The following is a 19,598-nucleotide window of genomic DNA, read 5'->3' on the forward strand; positions in this document are numbered from 1 at the left end:
ACACCACATCTTCCTATATCTATTTAGGGTCGGGATTTTGGCTGGAAAAAATTGGGTAGGTCGAGTAACCGGAAACACACATATTTTTTTTTTATTTGCCTGATAGAGAATGATATGTGACGACATATTTGTCCTGATTAGTGCTTGTGGGTCTTGATTCTGTGTGAGATGGTTTGTTTACATTGTTTCATAACGGCAATACAATAACTTTTCTTTGGATTAATTCTTTTAAAGACGTTAGTTATTCGCGTTTGAATTGTTTTGCATCTTGACGGTGAATTTTATGGTTTTGCTCAGTGACGAAGGCTGAAGAGCGAAAAATATAAAATAACTTCTACGTCATGTTGTTTCTGTTAGAAATTGTCTCATTAACAATTATATAATTTCTCCTTTTTTTCATTTATTACCTTATAATAGAGGCAAAATATTCCAAAGGGACATTCAAATGCATAGGCAAAACTGACAACACCATGAATAAAAGAGAGAAAAAAACAGACAAACAAAAAAAGGACACAAAACACAACTAAAGACTATAAAACACTAGCCAAATCGAAACCCTACGGGTGATATCAGCTGCTTCGGACGATTAAGCAGATCCTGCTCCACATGGGGCACCCGTCGTGGTGCTCATGTTAGATAATAACGGAGAAGGAATGGGTCTTATATAAATTGTGATGTTTAAACGTTAATCAAACGTTTAAATGCATAACACAATTTGAATATTGAAATTGAGTAAAGCAATATCTGCAGCTGGAAAGAAAAGTTATAATAGAAATAAGAAGATCTGGCATAAGTGCCAAAAAGAAAATTCTCAATCTCAGTCCACAATGAGTGAACAATTATAGGTCAGAAAAAAGGCCTTCAACACGGCGCCTTGGCTCACACTAAACATCAAGCAATTAAGGGCCCAAAGTGACTTATGTAAAACCATTTAAACAGGAAAACGAACGGTCAAATCTATGTAAAAACAAGAAACGACAAACACTTATGAACCATATAAAAAACGACAACCACTGGACAACATGCACCAACCCTCACCCTAACCTAAAAGAGTAGTTATCATTACCAGATAAAACGATACACTATAAAATATCAATTAAATTGGCTTCCAAATGTATGTTTCAGAAATCGCACATCAGTTAATCCTTTGCCAAACACTTATACTAAAAAAGTACATGATAACCGGTATTTATAAAAATTATTTGGATAGATTATAAGTTTTTCTGTATCTGCAGTTATTATGGTCAATTTAATGTCATTGGTTTTAATTTGACGGAAAAATGAAAAAAATTCTGGTTTTTATTTTCCACAAATGATTTAAAAAATATTTCCTGTGTTAAGATAGTACAGCATTCTTTACCTTTTTTCCTACACCTGTGTGCACAACTGTTATTCTTTTTTAGAGTCAATGATTAGATCTAACAGCTTAGATATATGTGTAATTAGGCAAATAAAGTTTAAAACTATGTATATACTCACAGTTGTAATAAATTTCCATTGTGAACAAAAAGATTCGCCTGTATATATAGTAGCTTACAACCCTCAAATGTCCTACAAGAAAAAAACAATACTTTTCTCATTGTACTAAACATTGCATTTTTTTCTCATAATGTCATTTGCTGATTAAAAATGTTTAAAAAAAAATAAACAGTTTCTTTTTGAAACCTCTCGAAATATCACGTTTTAGAGTCGATTTTTAAAAGTAGTAAATGAACCATTCTGATGATACTCAGCTGTGGTAAATAAAACTGAATACTTTCCCCGTGCGTACCAAGCGTTCTGGTATAACTTAATCAGGTTGAATCTTAATCGCAAGTGTTATAATCAGAAAAAATAAGACGCTTCCAAAAATAAACATAAAACAGAAGCTGAAAAGTTTATCAAACCGTCAATGGTACTCTTTGCCTTGAAAATTGCAACCTTAGTACAGCAAAATTATATATTTCAATAAAAAAATGTGTTGTAAAATTACGATAAAATGTATCATTAAAATCGTATTGATATCCACATTTTGTCACTAGGCATATAGCATCATAGACTGCTAATAGTTTTACATATTCAAACATATTCAAACTCTGCTAATATATTCATTCACAGAAATGGAAAGGTTACAATGGAAAGATATGAATAATATAATCTGTCATATGGAGGTTCGCTACTCAGTTTTAAAATTACAAGTCTTCCATAACACTAGTATATATTAATAGGGGATAATCAAAGAAACCAAAACAGCAACAACAAAAATATAGGTCATTGTGCATGTTTTCGAGATATTAGTTATTCAAATTTTAACTGGAAAATGTTCTCTCTTGTTGTTTCATAGTTTTGTCATTGACAAGTTTAAGTGCTCAAAAACTATAATTGACTGTAATATTTCTCTGTTTATGAAGAAATAACAACAAAAAATGTGGTGCTCACTGAATTACGCGCGTAGCGGGTTATTTAACAGTGTGCACCACATTTTTATGTTATTTCGAATAGTCTGACTAAATATTACAGTTATTTCGTATAATTTAATTCTAAATTCCATTTTAAACTGAATTTGAATATACATGTTTCTTTTAGAATACAACTGGTATGTAATGATAGATATATTTATCGGTTTTCAAGAGTTAAATTGACAGCGTTTATTTTTCTACCCTTCTTTATATGCAACCGGGTGTGACATACTATGATTTTGGTGGTATTACACCTACATGAAAAATATAAACACGGTTGGATGTTTTCAAGGAATAAACTTAAATTAAAAATGACGACAACAAGATGCACGAGAAATGTTTTTGAGAAACACTTTTTTGCATGCAATTCTTTTTATTGTGTTGATGATATATGTCATTATACTTGGAACCATTATGTTGTAAATATTTTTGTGTAATATGTAATATATTTATAGCATATAAATGTTGAATAATTGAATAGAGATAATGACTAAAACAAAAACAAAACAAAATTTTTTTGGTCTAAATTTACCATTTTTATATTTATAGGATTGTAATAGAATTAAATTTTAAAGTCTACTTTGCAGGAACTTCTAAGGAAGAAAGATAAGAAGTTAAAAATATCCTTTAACTCTACTTTCCGCTATAAAGATGATGCTCTTTCACTTAATAATTCAAAATTTGGTGACTATGTGGAACGCGTCTATCCCATCGAGCTAGAGATAAAGGATACTACAGATACAGTCAAGTCGGCCTCATATCTTGACTTACATCTAGAAATTGACAATGAGGGTCGGTTGAAAACAAAACTTTACGACAAAAGAGATGATTTCAGCATCCAATTGTAAACTTTTCATTCCTAAGTAGCAACATTCCAGCAGCACCTGCATACGGGGTATATATTTCCCAATTGATACGATATTCCCATGCTTGCATTTCCTATCATGATTTTCTTGATAGAGGGTTGCTGTTCACAAGGAAGCTATTAAACCAAGAGTTCCAAATGGTGAAGTTGAAATCATCCCTTCGTAAATTTTGCGGACGCCATCACGAGTTGGTTGACCGTTATGGAATAACATCTCGGATATGTTCCTTACGTCGTAACTACAATCCTCTTTCCTTTCATGAATGTGACCTACCGAATTAGAATATTTACCGGATTTGTTATCACATAAGCAACACGACGGGTGCCAAATGTGGAGCATGATCTGCTTACCCTTCCGGAGCACCTGAGATCACCCCTAGTTATTTGGTGGGGTTCGTGTTGTTTATTCTTTAGTTTTCTATGTTGTGTCATGTGTGCTGTTGTTTGTATGTCTTTTTCATTTTAGCCATGGCGTTGTCAGTTTGTTTTCTATTAATGAGTTTGACTGTCCGTTTGGTATCTTTCGTACTTTTTTTTTGTTAATCTTTTGGCTAAACATTTTGAAAGGGAAGACATAGTTTTGGAAATCGTCTATAAATGATCTATTTGTGAAATTAAGAATAGATATAAGTATCAGGATATGTGTAGGGCAAAAACTTCTAACGCTTTTTGATAATTTGAATGCATTCCTTGTTGTTAGGTTTTATGTGAAAAAACAGTGCGCTAATAATAAATTGAATATATCATATTAATCTCAGATATAAAATGTTAAATAGCGTGATACTTACATGCAAAACAAATATCACCAAATCAATTCTGTAATAAAATTATTCTTTACTTACAAAGTTTGCAAACTGACTAGATCTTCAAAAGCATTGTTTGAGATAACAAATATGTCATTACCGCTCAAGTCCCTGAAAGAAGAGATGCACGTCATAGATATGGCCTACAAAGAACCATTTTTTTTCTCACCTCAATATATGTCCATAAACAACATTTGTAATCTATTAAATCTGCCATGCTTAATGCAAAATTTTGTCAATCATCCCGTACTTCTACTCTTAATGTTGCTATAAATTTAAAAGTAACAAAATTGTACATTGTATGATATTGCAAGTTGGACAAGTGTTTGTCAAGAGACAGAGATGTGCACAAATACAGGCAATTTTGTGACACTTCAAAACGAAAACCGACGACCAATGAGTACACAAAAAAAAACACAAAAAAAAAAACAATTCTGGCAGGAGACAACAAAAATGTGTGGAACTTAAACATTGAAGTCAATGCTTAACCCTGGACAGTTTATTTTAACATAAAATAACATATTATTGATACAATTATATAAAGTATGTTCCCTATTGAAATTTTGAAAACAAGGATAAAATAACAACAAAGTAAAAAAACATTTTTTTCGGAAATCGTCAAAAGAAGTTTAGGGTCGGGATTTTGGCTGGAAAAAATTGGGTAGGTCGAGTAACCGGAAACACACATATTTTTTTTTATTTGCCTGATAGAGAATGATATGTGACGACATATTTGTCCTGATTAGTGCTTGTGGGTCTTGATTCTGTGTGAGATGGTTTGTTTACATTGTTTCATAACGGCAATACAATAACTTTTCTTTGGATTAATTCTTTTAAAGACGTTAGTTATTCGCGTTTGAATTGTTTTGCATCTTGTCGGTGAATTTTATGGTTTTGCTCAGTGACGAAGGCTGAAGAGCGAAAAATATAAAAATAACTTCTACGTCATGTTGTTTCTGTTAGAAATTGTCTCATTAGCAATTAAACGCACGGTATGGTTGTCCTGCGAGAGAACGTTCTGTGCTGGTGATTTGGTCCTGTCAGGTGCTGGTGGGTCCTGATTCTGTGCTGGTGGGTTTGTTTACATTGTATCAGAACGGCAATAAAACGACTGTTTTGTTGCTTAATTTTTCTCTGATGCGTCATAAGTACCATGCAAAGTATATTACAACAATATTATATTGCAAAAGTCGTGCAAGTTCGTTAAACGGAATTATCCTGACGCTGTGCTGGTGATAAGAAAAACGGTCCTGGTTCTGTGCTCCTATGTCCTGGTTCTGTGCCTTTATATTTTAGTTAAAAGTTGCATATATTCAAGATCATTGATGCTGTACTGTTATTGACTAATTAACTGTTGTCTGCTTTCTTGAAATTGACATTGTTGTGAATCTGTTTACTGTTATTATGAGAGAAAAAATACCCCTATTTTATTTATTATTATTTTTTTAAATTAACTGTAATCTTATTTATTGGCCTGTTAATGGAACCCTTCTTGCCCCCTTTTAAGATAAGAAAATATGTTTACGATTTGCAAGATCACCAAAATACGTTGTAATTTATACAATACTTATATAAAGTAGATGATGTGGTATGTTTGTTGTCAATGGACTTTCCATAAGAAACCAAAGGAAGTATGTGTTAACAACCATGCGTCATCGTACGACCTTCAACAATAACCCATAAAATAAAAATGTAAAAGGTTTTGCATAAAAATGGAGAGCAAAAATATAGAACAAAAGACTTTCTGAGCGTTTGAATCATATGTCTTTAGCAGCTTAAAACACATTTGTTTGTGAACAATTTAGTGCTGACTATAAGAACGACAATAGTATTGCGGGTTTGTTTGTTTGTTTTTTTTTTGGGGGGGGGGGGGTTTAGGGGGGGGGTAAGTTAGAGCGAGGTTACAGTGAAAGTTTTAAGCTTGGAATAGTTTCCCGTAAGATTTAAAAGTTGTATTTTAAAAGAAAAATGTATCTTATAGCTATTAAGAACCACTTGCTGTATCTGTAAGATTTTTTCATCAATTTTTTTTTTGTCTGAACGGTTATTAGGTATTTTTTTCGAAAGTTCGATAGAACACTAAAAAAATCACTATTTTATGAAAGGGCAAACTAGAATATGTCAATTTCAAAAATTAAAATACCTGGTAGCTTCACTACCAATTGAGTATGAAACAAGTATATACGTTTAAAAAAGAAATTGTTAGATTAAACACCTACATTTAACTTTAAAAGGTCATAACAGTTTAAAACAATACAAATCTACACACACACAAAACTGGCTTAATTTCAACTGGTTATCAACCCGAATCGCTATAAGATCATATATAAGCTCACATGTGACTAGGGGTCGTGGGAGGTTCATGTATTGTCTTGGCGTCCGCAATTACAAAAAGATATAATCTGAAATTACTTGACCAAATGTTACCAAAAGATTTTTCAAGAGTGAATCTAGGAAAAACAACATTCATCAACAAACATGACCACTGTCTGTTAAAATGTATTCCAGTTTTTAGTTACAGCCGATTCCATTGAGTGTGTAGGCAGGGGTAATATCTTTGGTTAGCTTGCTTGTTAGCCAAACCGTGAAGTCATTGTTAGGTAAGGTATACTACCCTCCTTTCGAAGTAGCCTGGTCCTACAGACTGAAAGATGTGTCATTTGTCGGACTAGTCTACTCTTAAAGTAGGGTAGTTTACATAACCTAACAATGACTTTTCTGTTCAGCAAGCAAGATAACCAAAGATATTCCCTTTGTCTACACACTCATTGAAATTGGCTTTAATATTGAAAAAGTTCAACCAATTAGGGCAAAACTTACCGAGTAAAAAAAAATCAAAAGGCCAATGTCTATCTACCTTGCACATTTCAGAAAATTCAGATGGGTCCAGCAACATTTATAAGCAATTTCAGATTTTGACCCTCACAGTTTCCTTTCACCACAAATATTCTCGTTACAACGAATCATTTTAAATACAAAAATACCAGTTCCAGCCTTTTGCTTATCTATTAATATATGTATACGGATAAAGCTATGAAAGGCAGCAGGGTCACCAGGGTGAGGAGTCCATGTCATCTGTAATAAATGCTAGTAAGTTTGGTTTTTTTTTTTAGACCTTTTTCAAACAAATTGACACATAAAATGAATTATATAGTATTGTGGAATTTTTAACTTGTGTTAAATTCATTGGTTACACCTTTTACTAGGATAACAATCCTGTCAAGTATGAGCTGGGCAAAATATTTCAGAAAAGAAGATATAAATGTGAAATTTTCCGTGCGTCAGGTGCAACAGCATACGAACAGCTAACATGCCTCGTCAGGGTGGAAGCTAAAAAGTCCACAAAAATTTGATTTAAAACCTTTATTCGTTCCAACAAAGTTATTGAGATTTTGTTGAGGATTTAACCATCTACGACAACAAGAATTTTTTTTATTAGAATTTACAGCTCTTCTATAAATATATGCAAAGCAAACCATTGATCAAATTGCTTGCTATGATTGTTTGGATGTTTGTAAACGACAGGTAAGTAGTCTGTTTACTATATACTAGAAATTTTTTTGACAATAAACATTAATTTCAATTCCTGTCAGTTTGTATTTGTCCAATCAAATCCCAGTAGGTATTGAAACTCCGCCTACCTATTGCTTGAAAACATCCAAGCAAACATAGCTAGCAAGTCAATCAAAGTTTTGTTTTGCATGCTTTTATAGAAGAGCTGTACTATACAATGCAAAGAAGCGTTTAAGTCTTTCGCCAAAAAACTATCAATTACTTTTTGTCCTATGTAAACTTCCGTACCATTTCCTTTCATTCATGATCATTAAATTGAACTGTAAAATATTTCTTGGTACCTTCTTAATTCCTTTATAAGTCTTATGCAAACATAATAATGACAATAACTGTTGTGAGCACAATATTCACTGCACACTTTTAAAGTTCTGCTTCTTCAAACATTAAAATGTGAACTTAAGTTTTGAGACTTTTTTAATCGACACGATTGGGATTTTTGTATATGAGAACATGGTTTATCTATAAGTTGAAAACGCGGCTTTCAACTAGCTTTCAGTACCTGCGAGCATTCGTTGTTCAATAATGTGTGTCTTTGTATTATTATTTTATGTGATAAATTGTTGTGTTGGTTCACCACTGTAACAATGAAGGAGGAAATGAGGAGGGTTGGTTGGGTGGAAGTGAGGAGGGGTATGCGGAGCGCTAACAAACATGTCTATGCGGCATGGGCTTTGATCATTGTTGAAGCATCAATGTAAGGGGCATTTAATATCTTAATAAAACTATTCTTATTTAAGATACTATATATTGTTATCTGATATTGGACGAATGATGATGCCCTTTTATGTAATTATGTAATACAAGTAACGATCATTTGAAAACACATATTAAACAGCCAAATGGATGCACAAGAGCTAAACGAGGAGTCATAGATCCTATTGACAACAATTATCTGCCCAATTTTATTGATTTTTTAACATTTGTTTCAAATATGACCAACTTCTTATCCAAAATCACCAGCACCGTATCAGGACCCACCAGCACAATGACAGGACCCACCAGCACAGTATCAGGACATGAATAAATTGAGAAAATGCTAAATTTTAATAAATTGCAATGTTTTTTTCACAAAATAGTTTTGTCGTGTGGATTGCGGTATAGAAACGGACTCTATGAGCATTTTTGTTTTATTTTTTTCAGTTCTAGATTTTTTGAAAATGAGCATTTTTGCGTTACGCTTACTGAAACAGTTTAGAGGGCCAACTTTTTAATGGTTTACCTATGAACCGATAAGAAACAAAATTGAAAAATCTCATCTGTTTTCTTCAATTTTTTATGAGTGAAAACGTCGAAAATCATCATTTTCGTCTTTGTTTACATTTTTTCATTGATCATCAGCACCCGTCAGGACCGAATCACCAGCACAGAACGTTTTCTCGCAGGACAACCATACCCACCGTGAAACGTTTAAGTACGCTTCTCGTACGCCCAATACACCCTTAAAGCTCGTTATACACACGTTACAGATATGATTGACAGGTTGAATGCACCCAAAATTACTGGCGTATTGGCAGCGTGCATGATTTTTTAACACGCCCGGCGTACGTCAGAGGTATACGCTGATGTGTGACGCCGGTATTACGAACAACGGTACATTGCCGACGGATCTAAATGTTCTACAAAATAATTGTCCATTTGATTGACAAAAATTCTGTCCACAGTGAAAGATGGTCTTCAAAAATACGGAGAAACTGTTTACTCGCGTAGTGATTATAACCGTATGTGCATTCTAAAAACTCTAAAGAACTTCGTGATAATTTTAACTGTCAATCTTTCTCTGAATATCATGCTATCAAAACATTTGATTCTCAATCTTGTATACCACCATTCACCTTGTGAAATTGAAAAGAAATAATCCACAATGCTTTCAATATAAAAAAGGCATCATACGCTATAAATTATTTGCTTTGGGATGCGATACATATGTTTTTAATATCGAAAAAATTATGTAAAACATGGAACACAGAGGAACGAGTGGTCAGTATGTTGAACTGTCTCATTGACAACATATTTGTTGAATTTGGAGGTAAAAAATTTCAACAAGTTGTCAATATACTAATGGAACGAAAAGTGCGCCCCTCCTTGCTGACCTCTTTTTTTTTTTGTTTGAGTTGGAATCTGTTCAGACACTTGTCAAAACCAATAACATCAAAGAAGCCCGATCATTTAATTTCACATTCAGATATATTGATGATGTTTTTTCCTTTAACATTCCAAACTTTTCTTATTAGGTTCCATTAATATATTCCCCCGATTTGCAAATTGAAGAAACCACAAACACGGCTTTAACAAACTTCATTTTAAAAATTATACCTCCAATTTGACAAAGAGGTCATCTCAATACCAGAATCTATGATGAGACAATTTTAGTTTTAGTCCCACATAGCATCAATATACCAATTTCACCTGCACGTGGGATAGACATTTTTCAATTCATCCCGTATTCAAGTGCTTGCAGCTGCTACTCAAACGTTGTAAAAACGTCACCAGTGTCAGAACAGAGAGTTGATTAGCCAAGTTTATGCCAAAAACGTCTCGTTTTGTTTCTAAAAAAGTTCATCTGAATATACCAAGACCTTTTTGATAAATTTTCCGAAAAAACTTCACCCTTGTAGATAAATATTCCGTCCGTGAAAACTTCATGATAAGACCTCAGAGATCGACCGCTAAACAGTTTTAAACACAATATCCAAGCTTAATACTGTCTGAATTTCGATTGTGATAAAAAAAATTGACATAATAAAATTGAGAATGGAAATGGGGAATGTGTCAAAGAAACAACAACCCGACCATAGAGCAGACAATAATATAGGTTTCGGACACCTTATTTACCTAGTATGGTCTGATATTCAAAATCGAACAACATGGTTATATTCAGCACATAAAAAAAAACTAAAAAAAAACTTAATTTAAGTTATTAACAAATTAAACACAGTTTTTATTTGGACCCGTCAAATCATTATATGGGCAAATGTGAAAACAGGGCCTAAAATAAAAAATAAGATTCAGCATAACATAGAGCCGCAATGATTAAGTTTTGATGAAATCAATTAAAGTTGAATTTTGAACCCTTTGGAACTAAATGTAGACCAATTTAAAATTTGGGCCCAACATCTTAAATGGTAATATAATGTTCGAACCACTGAAAATTAAAGATTTGTATTTATTCTCAATTCGAGATTTTTTGATTTTGCGATATAGCCCAGGACTGTTCTATTGAACAATACTGTGCATTTGAAGATTTCTTGCTATTGCGCAATCCATTGACATTGCACAATACTCTGCTATTGCCTAATACTGTGCTATTGCGAAATACTGTGATATTGCGAAATACTATGCAACTGAAGATTTCTTGCTATTGCTCTATACTGATCTATTGCCTAATACTGTGCTTTTGCACAATACTGTGCAATTGAAAAAAATGACTATTGCGCAATACTGTGTAATTAACTTGCTATTGCGCAATACTGTGTAATTGAAGATTTCTTGCTATTGTGCAATTGAAGATTTCTTGTTATTCTGCAATTGAAGATTTCTTGCTATTCCGCAATACTGTGCAATTGAAGATTTCTTGCTATTAATACTATGATATTGTGCAATACTTTGCAATTCCATATTTCTTGTCAATGTGCAATAATGTGCTATCACGCAATATTGTGCAAGTCAAGATTTCTTGATACTGAGCATTGATGTTTACAAGCCCTGTTTGGTGTGTATTTCCTGCCATATCAGTATTTGTTGCTTGTATGTATAAATAAGAAATAATCAATGGAAAGAAAGAATAATGAAAAAGTCACCTACATCCCCCCCCCCCCAACCAACCAACCAACCAACCAACCAACCAATCAGTTCCCCTAAACTTAATCCAAGCCTTCCCTTTGTGATATGGAACCTTGTGGTACAATTTCAGAGATATGCATACACTAACACACAAGTTGTTGTCCTAAAACTACAAAAATGCTTGATCATTCGATGTGTCTCTTATTAATTGATTAATCTGTGGAATATAGTTTCTTAAATATACACTTAGTCTGAAGTGTACCCCAATAAGGACAGATTTCAAATTTTCAAGAGGTGAAGTTGTTAATATTGTTTTATAAAAACAAAAACTGGTTATCTTATTTATGTCAGTGGTATTGTCTGGAACAATTCGGCAAAAATTGTACATTTATAAAAAGACAGTTGTTTCGGGACGTACGATAGGTAAATATATAATACCACCAGGTGAAAGGAGATAACTCTACAAAATATACTTAATATAAGGAAGACAAGAAAAACATACTCCCAAAAACAAAACAATAAATCGTCCAATCCACCTCCCCCTACAATTTTCAAAAAAAATACAACATTGCATTATTTAACCAAAGAAAATACCAATGCAAATACATTGTCCACTATCCTGAGAATTTTTTTTAAAAAGAATACTTTATTCAATATTTGCAACGCCCACAATAATAAAATGGAAAAAAATGACCTTCATACTATGTCATATACAGGTGCTCATTTGATAACTTGTGAATCACCGCCCATCCCTGGGTAATATTCATCTTCTTGTGATGTGTCCATACACCGGAGTTAGTCTCTTTTATGGAACCGTTTTTATAGCGTATGATTGCGTTTTGGTACTGCAAATTCATAAAATTTACCCACTGGACGTCTAAAAACCGATCAACGCACTACAATAATGCCATTAAAATATTAATCGTGAAACTCGTGCTTGAACAATTCGCGTGAAAATATATGTAATCGTGGTTTACGTAGGTAAAGTAATGCACGTAAGTGTATTGACACTATTTTCTTTATTTTCTGATATTAAAAGCGTATATTATACGCGATATGCTTATTTTTTAAAGATAGCTTTTATTTAAAAAAAGAATGCTGTTTTGCCGGATAAAACAAAGATTCTTTTAACTGGTATTATGTAATACGTGCTCCCTTTACGTTCGTTTGTACCTTTCGTTGATTCGTAAGAAAGCTCTAGTAGAGGTAACCGGTGAGATCACGAATCACGTACATATCACGAACGTATCACCTACTTTGCCGTATGACACAAAGCGGGATCACTAATTTCGAGTAAGGGTGCCTTAGTGTTCATGATTATCTTGCTTTGATTATAAGTGCATGTTTTATTGATTGATACGCGTATTGTCTGTTCTATTTTTTTTTTATTTTGTATGTCGTCGTCAGCCATGGAGCATTTTCGGGTGGGAGTGGGGATGGGGAGTTGGGCTTATATTTTTTAGAAAAAAATATTTTGATTCTGATTTTGGTAAAAAAATAATTATATATATATATATAATATGTTCGCCTGAACAAGTGACAAGTCTACGATAGATAGATGGGTCATTATAAAAAAAAGTGCAAATTTCGACGAGGTAATATTTTGAAAAATAATGTCATTGTTTGAAACTTTTAAAAATGTCCCGCTATTCTATAGTATGGTAGCAACGATATTCAAAAATATGCAATGGGAAAAATGAAGAGTTTCTTCAATTTTAACAATTTTAGGTCATCCTTTGAAAGAATCGTGTCAATGGTGTTACCAATTTAAAGCATACATTTAGGTACTAAATATTATTGTTTAACATCAAACAACTGTTCCAATTTGTTGTTTAGGTTTAAATTACGACTTATTGACATTATTCATATAGCTGTGCATTCTATTTAAACATGATTTTCAGAATACATTGTCGTAAAAAAGTTGGCTGTCCTTATTATGGCCGTTGTAAATACTTAAAAATACACTTGTATAATTGTATAAGATTAAATGATAATAATATACCTAATCCTTCGTACACGACCTAAAAACACTTTCATTTATGAATAAAGATAAAAAAAAAAAAAAAAAAAAAAATGTCGCATTTTTATATAGTAACACCACTGACCCTTCAGTAACTCCAATGATACAAAAGTATAACCAATGACATCACATTTCAAATTTTACCTTTATCAAGTACCGAACACAAAGCCAAGATCACCGAGCAAAAGAAAAAGATGAAAAAATAATTCTTAGGCTAAAAAATCTCAAATTATATAACATAACATCCATTACTAAAAATGTCAATAGTGTTACTAAATAGTGTCATTGGTGTTACCAGCATACATCAGTTTGGGAAAACTGTGTATATGTAATACATGATATTGTTAAAACATTGTTAAATAAGTATTGTTTTTCATAAATAATATGATGTTTAGCTTGTTAAACATGGAAGAAACACAAAACAATGCTGATTGTCATGAAATATTCAGTGGTGTTACTAAACTGGTCAATGGTGTTATTTTATCAAAATGGTCTCACCATTGACAGTAACACCAATGATTTAAGGTGTATTTTAAGACTCAGTTACGAAATAAGTGCTCCATTCCCCTATTCTATATGTTTTTACTGGTGCATGTTTCTATAATCAATATGTTTCATTATTCAAAGTTGAGGAAATGTTTTCACAAAAAGATTTTTATAAAGGGTACACCTTGGACACTATTTCCAATTACGATATAACCTTTACTTATTTTTACGATTTTTTCACTAAATCTTCAACATAATTGTTTGATTTCTTTTGCATAACATGCTTACAGGTAACATTGCTACGGGAGAAACTGTTGTAAATGCCCAAATCTTGCGAAAGATAACTCGTATCATACTAATATGTCTTTTGGTAACACCATTGACTAAAAAATGTTACATTTCCTTTTGGTGAAATCTTTTATTATAAATCCAACATACACCTCCCAAAATCATTAAAAAATATTTGTATGTATCAAAATGCAATAAAAAGTGATAAATCATAATAACAAATGATATGAATAATAGTCCTATTTCAAGTCTGAAAGGATTTATAGTAAAAAATAACAGTTAATTCTGGCTATCTTCAAGGGTTTAAGAAAACATAATGAATGTGTTTATAACATTTCATACTGTAAACAGTATATTGTGTATCACAAAACATTCCTATCTAACATATGCAAGTGTTATTTTGATATATTTTCATGTCTGTGACTTAAAAAGACTCAATAACATAGTTTTGCATGGGTTTTTTTTATAATGACCCAAATACATTGGGTCACCAGTGAAGGCGATACATTACTGAAAACACATATTATATACATAATTACTCTAAATAACAGCACAACAATGTTAGATGTCCGGCGATCTAAACTACTCGACCTTCCAGGCTCGACAAAAATCAAGCTTTCGGTGTCCCTGTGTTCCCTTTTTTTTAAATCGACGCTTAGCGAACAAGAAAAAAAAGAAAAAAAGCAGCACCCATATATTTTTTTTCAAAATAAAATAGCAGGATAGAAAATTTCATCCTAGACCCCCCCCCCTCCCCCCCCCCCCCCCCCCAACACACACACATACATTTTATACATTGAACATATAGCGGGCGAAAAAAAATGTGACCCGCATAAAAATCATAGCCCAAATTTTTTTTCATACCCAGTGATGTATTTCACAAGTTGAAAAATGATCAATTCTAGCGGAACGTCTGTATACATGTATACTTTTATATAGGAAGTGACCCCTCCTTGGGTGCATACATGCAAAGCTTAAGAAAGAATTAACTGAAAATTTGTTTTAGTCCGAATCATTTTTTTTTAAATGAGCTAAATAACAAAAAAAGGGGGGGGAGGGGAATTCCTTGGATTGTTTTTTTTATTATTATTTCAGTCCCTTACAAGAAATTTGATACAAATAATAAAAAAAAAATTATTTGTCCCGGATCGACCATTTAACATGAAGAGGGGGCAGGGGCATGTTTCTATCGGAAATAATATATTTATGTTAAAGGGGAAAAAATGATTTGTCGCGCCGTGGTATTTCACAAATGGAAATATTTAACGACATTGACTGGCTATACAGCCCTTGCACGGTCGGTAGTATGTTATACTGTGGTATTTAAAAGATTGTCCCCATGATTAAATCATGCTATCATTCCACGTGGTTATTAAAAGTGGAGAAGGTGATCACCACAGGTATACATTTATACGTACTGTTTCGTTTTAATCCGTACTATAACAGGCACTTCCGGTATATAAGTTAAAGATACATAGTCTTATTCCTTATACTTGAAAGCTCGTATTTAATCATTGTTTTCTGATAAAGGAAACTTTGTGAGGTGTCAAGGGGTATTTTAGTTGATTTTAATGAAACTTATCCAATATGAAAATCACAGCTCCCATTACGTTCGTTCGTCATTATTCGTCGGTTCGTGATCTCACTGGTTACCTCTAGTATAACATAAGGTACCTACCGTAATGACATTCGATCGCGAAATTACGTTATATTTTGATTCCACTAAATATTGTCTATCACACTAAAACTTGTAATACTATATTAGTTTTCTACAAAATGGTGTATAAAACGAAACGCGTACTGAATCTGTCAGAAGCAAGCGTAGCAAACCTTCCAAGTAGGTCAATTATTTTCAAGTTGTCTTCCATTATGTACAGGGCCAAGTGATATTTTCTCATCGTATTCGTCCGTCGTCTTCGTCGTCGTCGTCCATTAACTTTTAAGAAAATATTCTTCTCTGAAACTGCTGTGCCAAATGAAACCAAAAAGTGTCCTAAATCATCCTTAAGGTATTTAGTTTAGTAAATGTATCCGATGACCCCGCCCATCAACCAAGATGGTCGCCATGGCTTAACATAGAACATGGGGAAAATGCCTTTTTTTGGCTCCTAGCTTATTTTAAACTACAACATTTAGAGGAAATCTCACATGGGGTTAATGTTCATCAGAACAAGATCTATCTGCACTGTAATTCTTGAACTTTAATTTTATCAAATTATATATTTCTATTTGAATATTGAACATACATTGAACAACAAAATTATTTTATATCTTCTCCTGTGTGACGTAACATTCTAAAATCTAACACGCGACTCTCAACTCGAGTTGATGTGAACCTCGCCATGCGGTCATCTGGGTTGATTTTGTTTACCAATATAAGTAGCAATGCATGTGGATGTTAAATTTTATATTTCCTTTTTATGCTTCTTTGTTACATATTTGTTTGTTTTTGTACTGATTGAGATTTTGACATGGTGATGATGGCAGTATCCCTATTTCGACAATTTTACTTATTATGTCTGTTTTGTTCACGCATCGTTATAAAGTTAATTGAATTTGATGCGACTGGTATACAATTGAGAGGTTTAGCTCTATAAAACCGAACTATGTCCAGTGCACGATGTTTTGTCGATATTGTCAACATCGCAATGTCAACTTTATAGTGTCGTTATTGTGTTTACATTGTATCCTATCAATATGTTCTATACCTTTCTGTTTACATCGTTCACATCGTATACATCGGGATGTTGACAATATCGTGTCGACATCGTGTTTATATTGTATATATATAGAGTCTATACCTTTCTGTTTACATCGTTCACATCGTATACATCGCGATGTTGACAATATTGTGTAAACATCGTATATTTATTGTATATATAGAGTCTATACCTTTCTGTTTACATCGTTCACATCGTATGCATCGCGATGTTGACAATATTGTGTCAACATCGTATTTATATTGTATATATAAAGTCTATATCTTTCTGTTTACATCGTTCACATCGTATACATAGCGATGTTGACAATATTGTATCAACATCGTGTTTATATTGTATACATATATATAAAGTCTATACCTTTCTGTTTACATCGTTCACATCGTATACATCTCGATGTTGACAATATCGTGTCAACCTCGTGTTTATATTGTATTTATATATATAAAGTCTATACCTTTATGTTTACATCGTTCACATCGTATACATCGCGATGTTGACAATATTGTGTCAACATCGTGTTTATATTGTATATATAGAGTCTATACCTTTCTGTTTACATCGTTCACATCGTATACATCGCGATGTTGACAATATCGTGTCAACATCGTGTTTATATTGAATTTATATATAAAAGGTCTATACCTTTCTGTTTACATCGTTCACATCGTATACATCGCGATGTTGACAATATTGTGTCAACATCGTGTTTATATTGTATATATAGTGTCTACACCTGTCTGTTTACATCGTTCACATCGTAATGTTAACAATATAGTATCAACATCTTGTTGTTGTTGTATATACATTTTTTTTCGTTCTTTCTTTAAAAATAAGTTTACATGGTTAAGCAGTTAGTTATATAGTTAAAATTGTTTTTCATTTTTCATGTCGGCGTCTTTTATTGTTAACTATGCCATATAAACTTTGCTCAATGTTAAAGGCCATACGGTTATCTATAGATGTGCCAGTTAGTATGTATGTACTGGAAATTTTACTTATTTACAATCATACCACTTCTTTTTTTATAAATACCTTTCTGTTTAAATTGTTTACATAACAATGCTAACAATATTGTGTCAAAATCGTGTTTATATTTTATATTGAGTCTATGGTACGTATATAAACGTTAAACTAACTGCATTTGTTTGCACCTGTCCTCAGTCAGGAATCTGTCGTTCAGTAGTTGTCGTTTGTTGAATTGTTCATACGTGTTTCTGGTTTCATCTTTTTTTTACATAAGACCTTTATTTTTCCTGTTCAAATAGTTTTACACTAGTGTTTTTTTGTGCCTTTCATAGCTTGCTACTCGATAAAAACCAAAACTCCGTATTAATGTCAAACCTATAGGGGTATACTTATAAAAGATGTAACTTAAATAAAAAATTGTCTCATTTGAACTTATACCGCATCTTCTTATATGTTTACATCGCTATGTTAACGATGTCAACGATGTAAACGATATATAAAAATTCAAACAATGTTAACAAAGTTGACTAGATATCGGTTTAATATTGTGTACATCGCGATGTTAACGATGTCAACGATGTAAACAATATATAAGAGTTTAAACAATGTCAACGATGTTCACAGGACATCGTTTTAACCTTGTAAACATCACGATGTTAACGATGTCAACGATGTAAACAATATATAAAAGTTCAAACAATGTCAACAATGATGACACGACACCGTGTTTACATTGTATACATCGCAATGTTAACGATGTCAACGATGTAAACAATATATAAGGGATCAAACAATGTAAACGATGTTGACACGAGATCGTGTTAACAGTGTATACATCGCGATGTTAACGATGTCAACGATGTAAACAATATATAAGAGTTCAAACAATGTCAACGTTGTTGACACGACATCGTGTTAACAGTGTATACATCGCAATGTTAACGATGTCAACGATGTAAACAATATATAAGGGTTCAAACAATGTAAAAGATGTTAACACAACATCGTTTTAACATTGTATACATCGCGATGTCAACGATGTATACATTATGTAAGGGTTCAAACAATGTAAACAATGTTGACACTATATCGTGTTAACATTGTAGATATCGCGATGTCGACAATATTGAATAAACATCCTTCACTGGACATGAATGATAAAACCAGGTCCAATCCATCATTTTCTACATTTGAGAATGCCTGTACCAAATCAGGAATATGACAGTTGTTATCCATTCGTTTACATTGATTGTTTTATCATTTGAATAGCGATTTTCGGTTTTGAATTTTCCTGGGATTTTTGGGGAATTTTACTTTTTTCTTCTTGTGTGGAATTTGATTTTAAGTATATATATATAAAAGAATTGTCACACTTTTATTTGTTCCACACTGTATCAATCATATATGAGTATATTGATTAAGAGTTCGACTTACAAATATGTAAGATTTCGCAAATTTTTAAAATAACCGTCTTTAAGTTTTGTCAGCTTGTTACCATAAAGTCGCCTGAAATTTAAAAAAAACTCACATAACACTGGGGCTTATGCAGTTTTCAACACAAAAAAAAACACAACCTTTGGTTTATTTTACAAACTATATTAATATATAAAAAGGGTGGAAATATATGATTTTTTAACTCTGTATGTGCATACAGTG

At 32.6% G+C, this 19,598-nt stretch overlaps 1 protein-coding gene across 4 annotated transcripts in view; it reads right to left on the reverse strand.

Annotated features, from left to right (window-relative positions):
* Positions 1 to 19,598, reverse strand: part of LOC143073308 (uncharacterized) — a 129,020-nt gene that overhangs the window by 80,212 nt on the left and 29,210 nt on the right. For 3 of the 4 annotated variants that reach the window (XM_076248740.1, XM_076248738.1, XM_076248739.1), the window contains 3 exons: positions 19,377 to 19,448; positions 4,146 to 4,217; positions 1,480 to 1,551 (listed from right to left, as the gene is read on the reverse strand). In XM_076248740.1, coding sequence (XP_076104855.1) covers positions 1,480 to 1,551; positions 4,146 to 4,217; positions 19,377 to 19,448 — 216 coding nt within the window. The remainder of the gene's footprint in view (positions 1 to 1,479; positions 1,552 to 4,145; positions 4,218 to 19,376; positions 19,449 to 19,598) is intronic. The other variant, XM_076248741.1, reaches the window with a different exon arrangement.

This window comes from Mytilus galloprovincialis, chromosome 4 (assembly GCF_965363235.1).
Source record: "Mytilus galloprovincialis chromosome 4, xbMytGall1.hap1.1, whole genome shotgun sequence".
Lineage (NCBI taxonomy): Eukaryota > Metazoa > Mollusca > Bivalvia > Mytilida > Mytilidae > Mytilus > Mytilus galloprovincialis.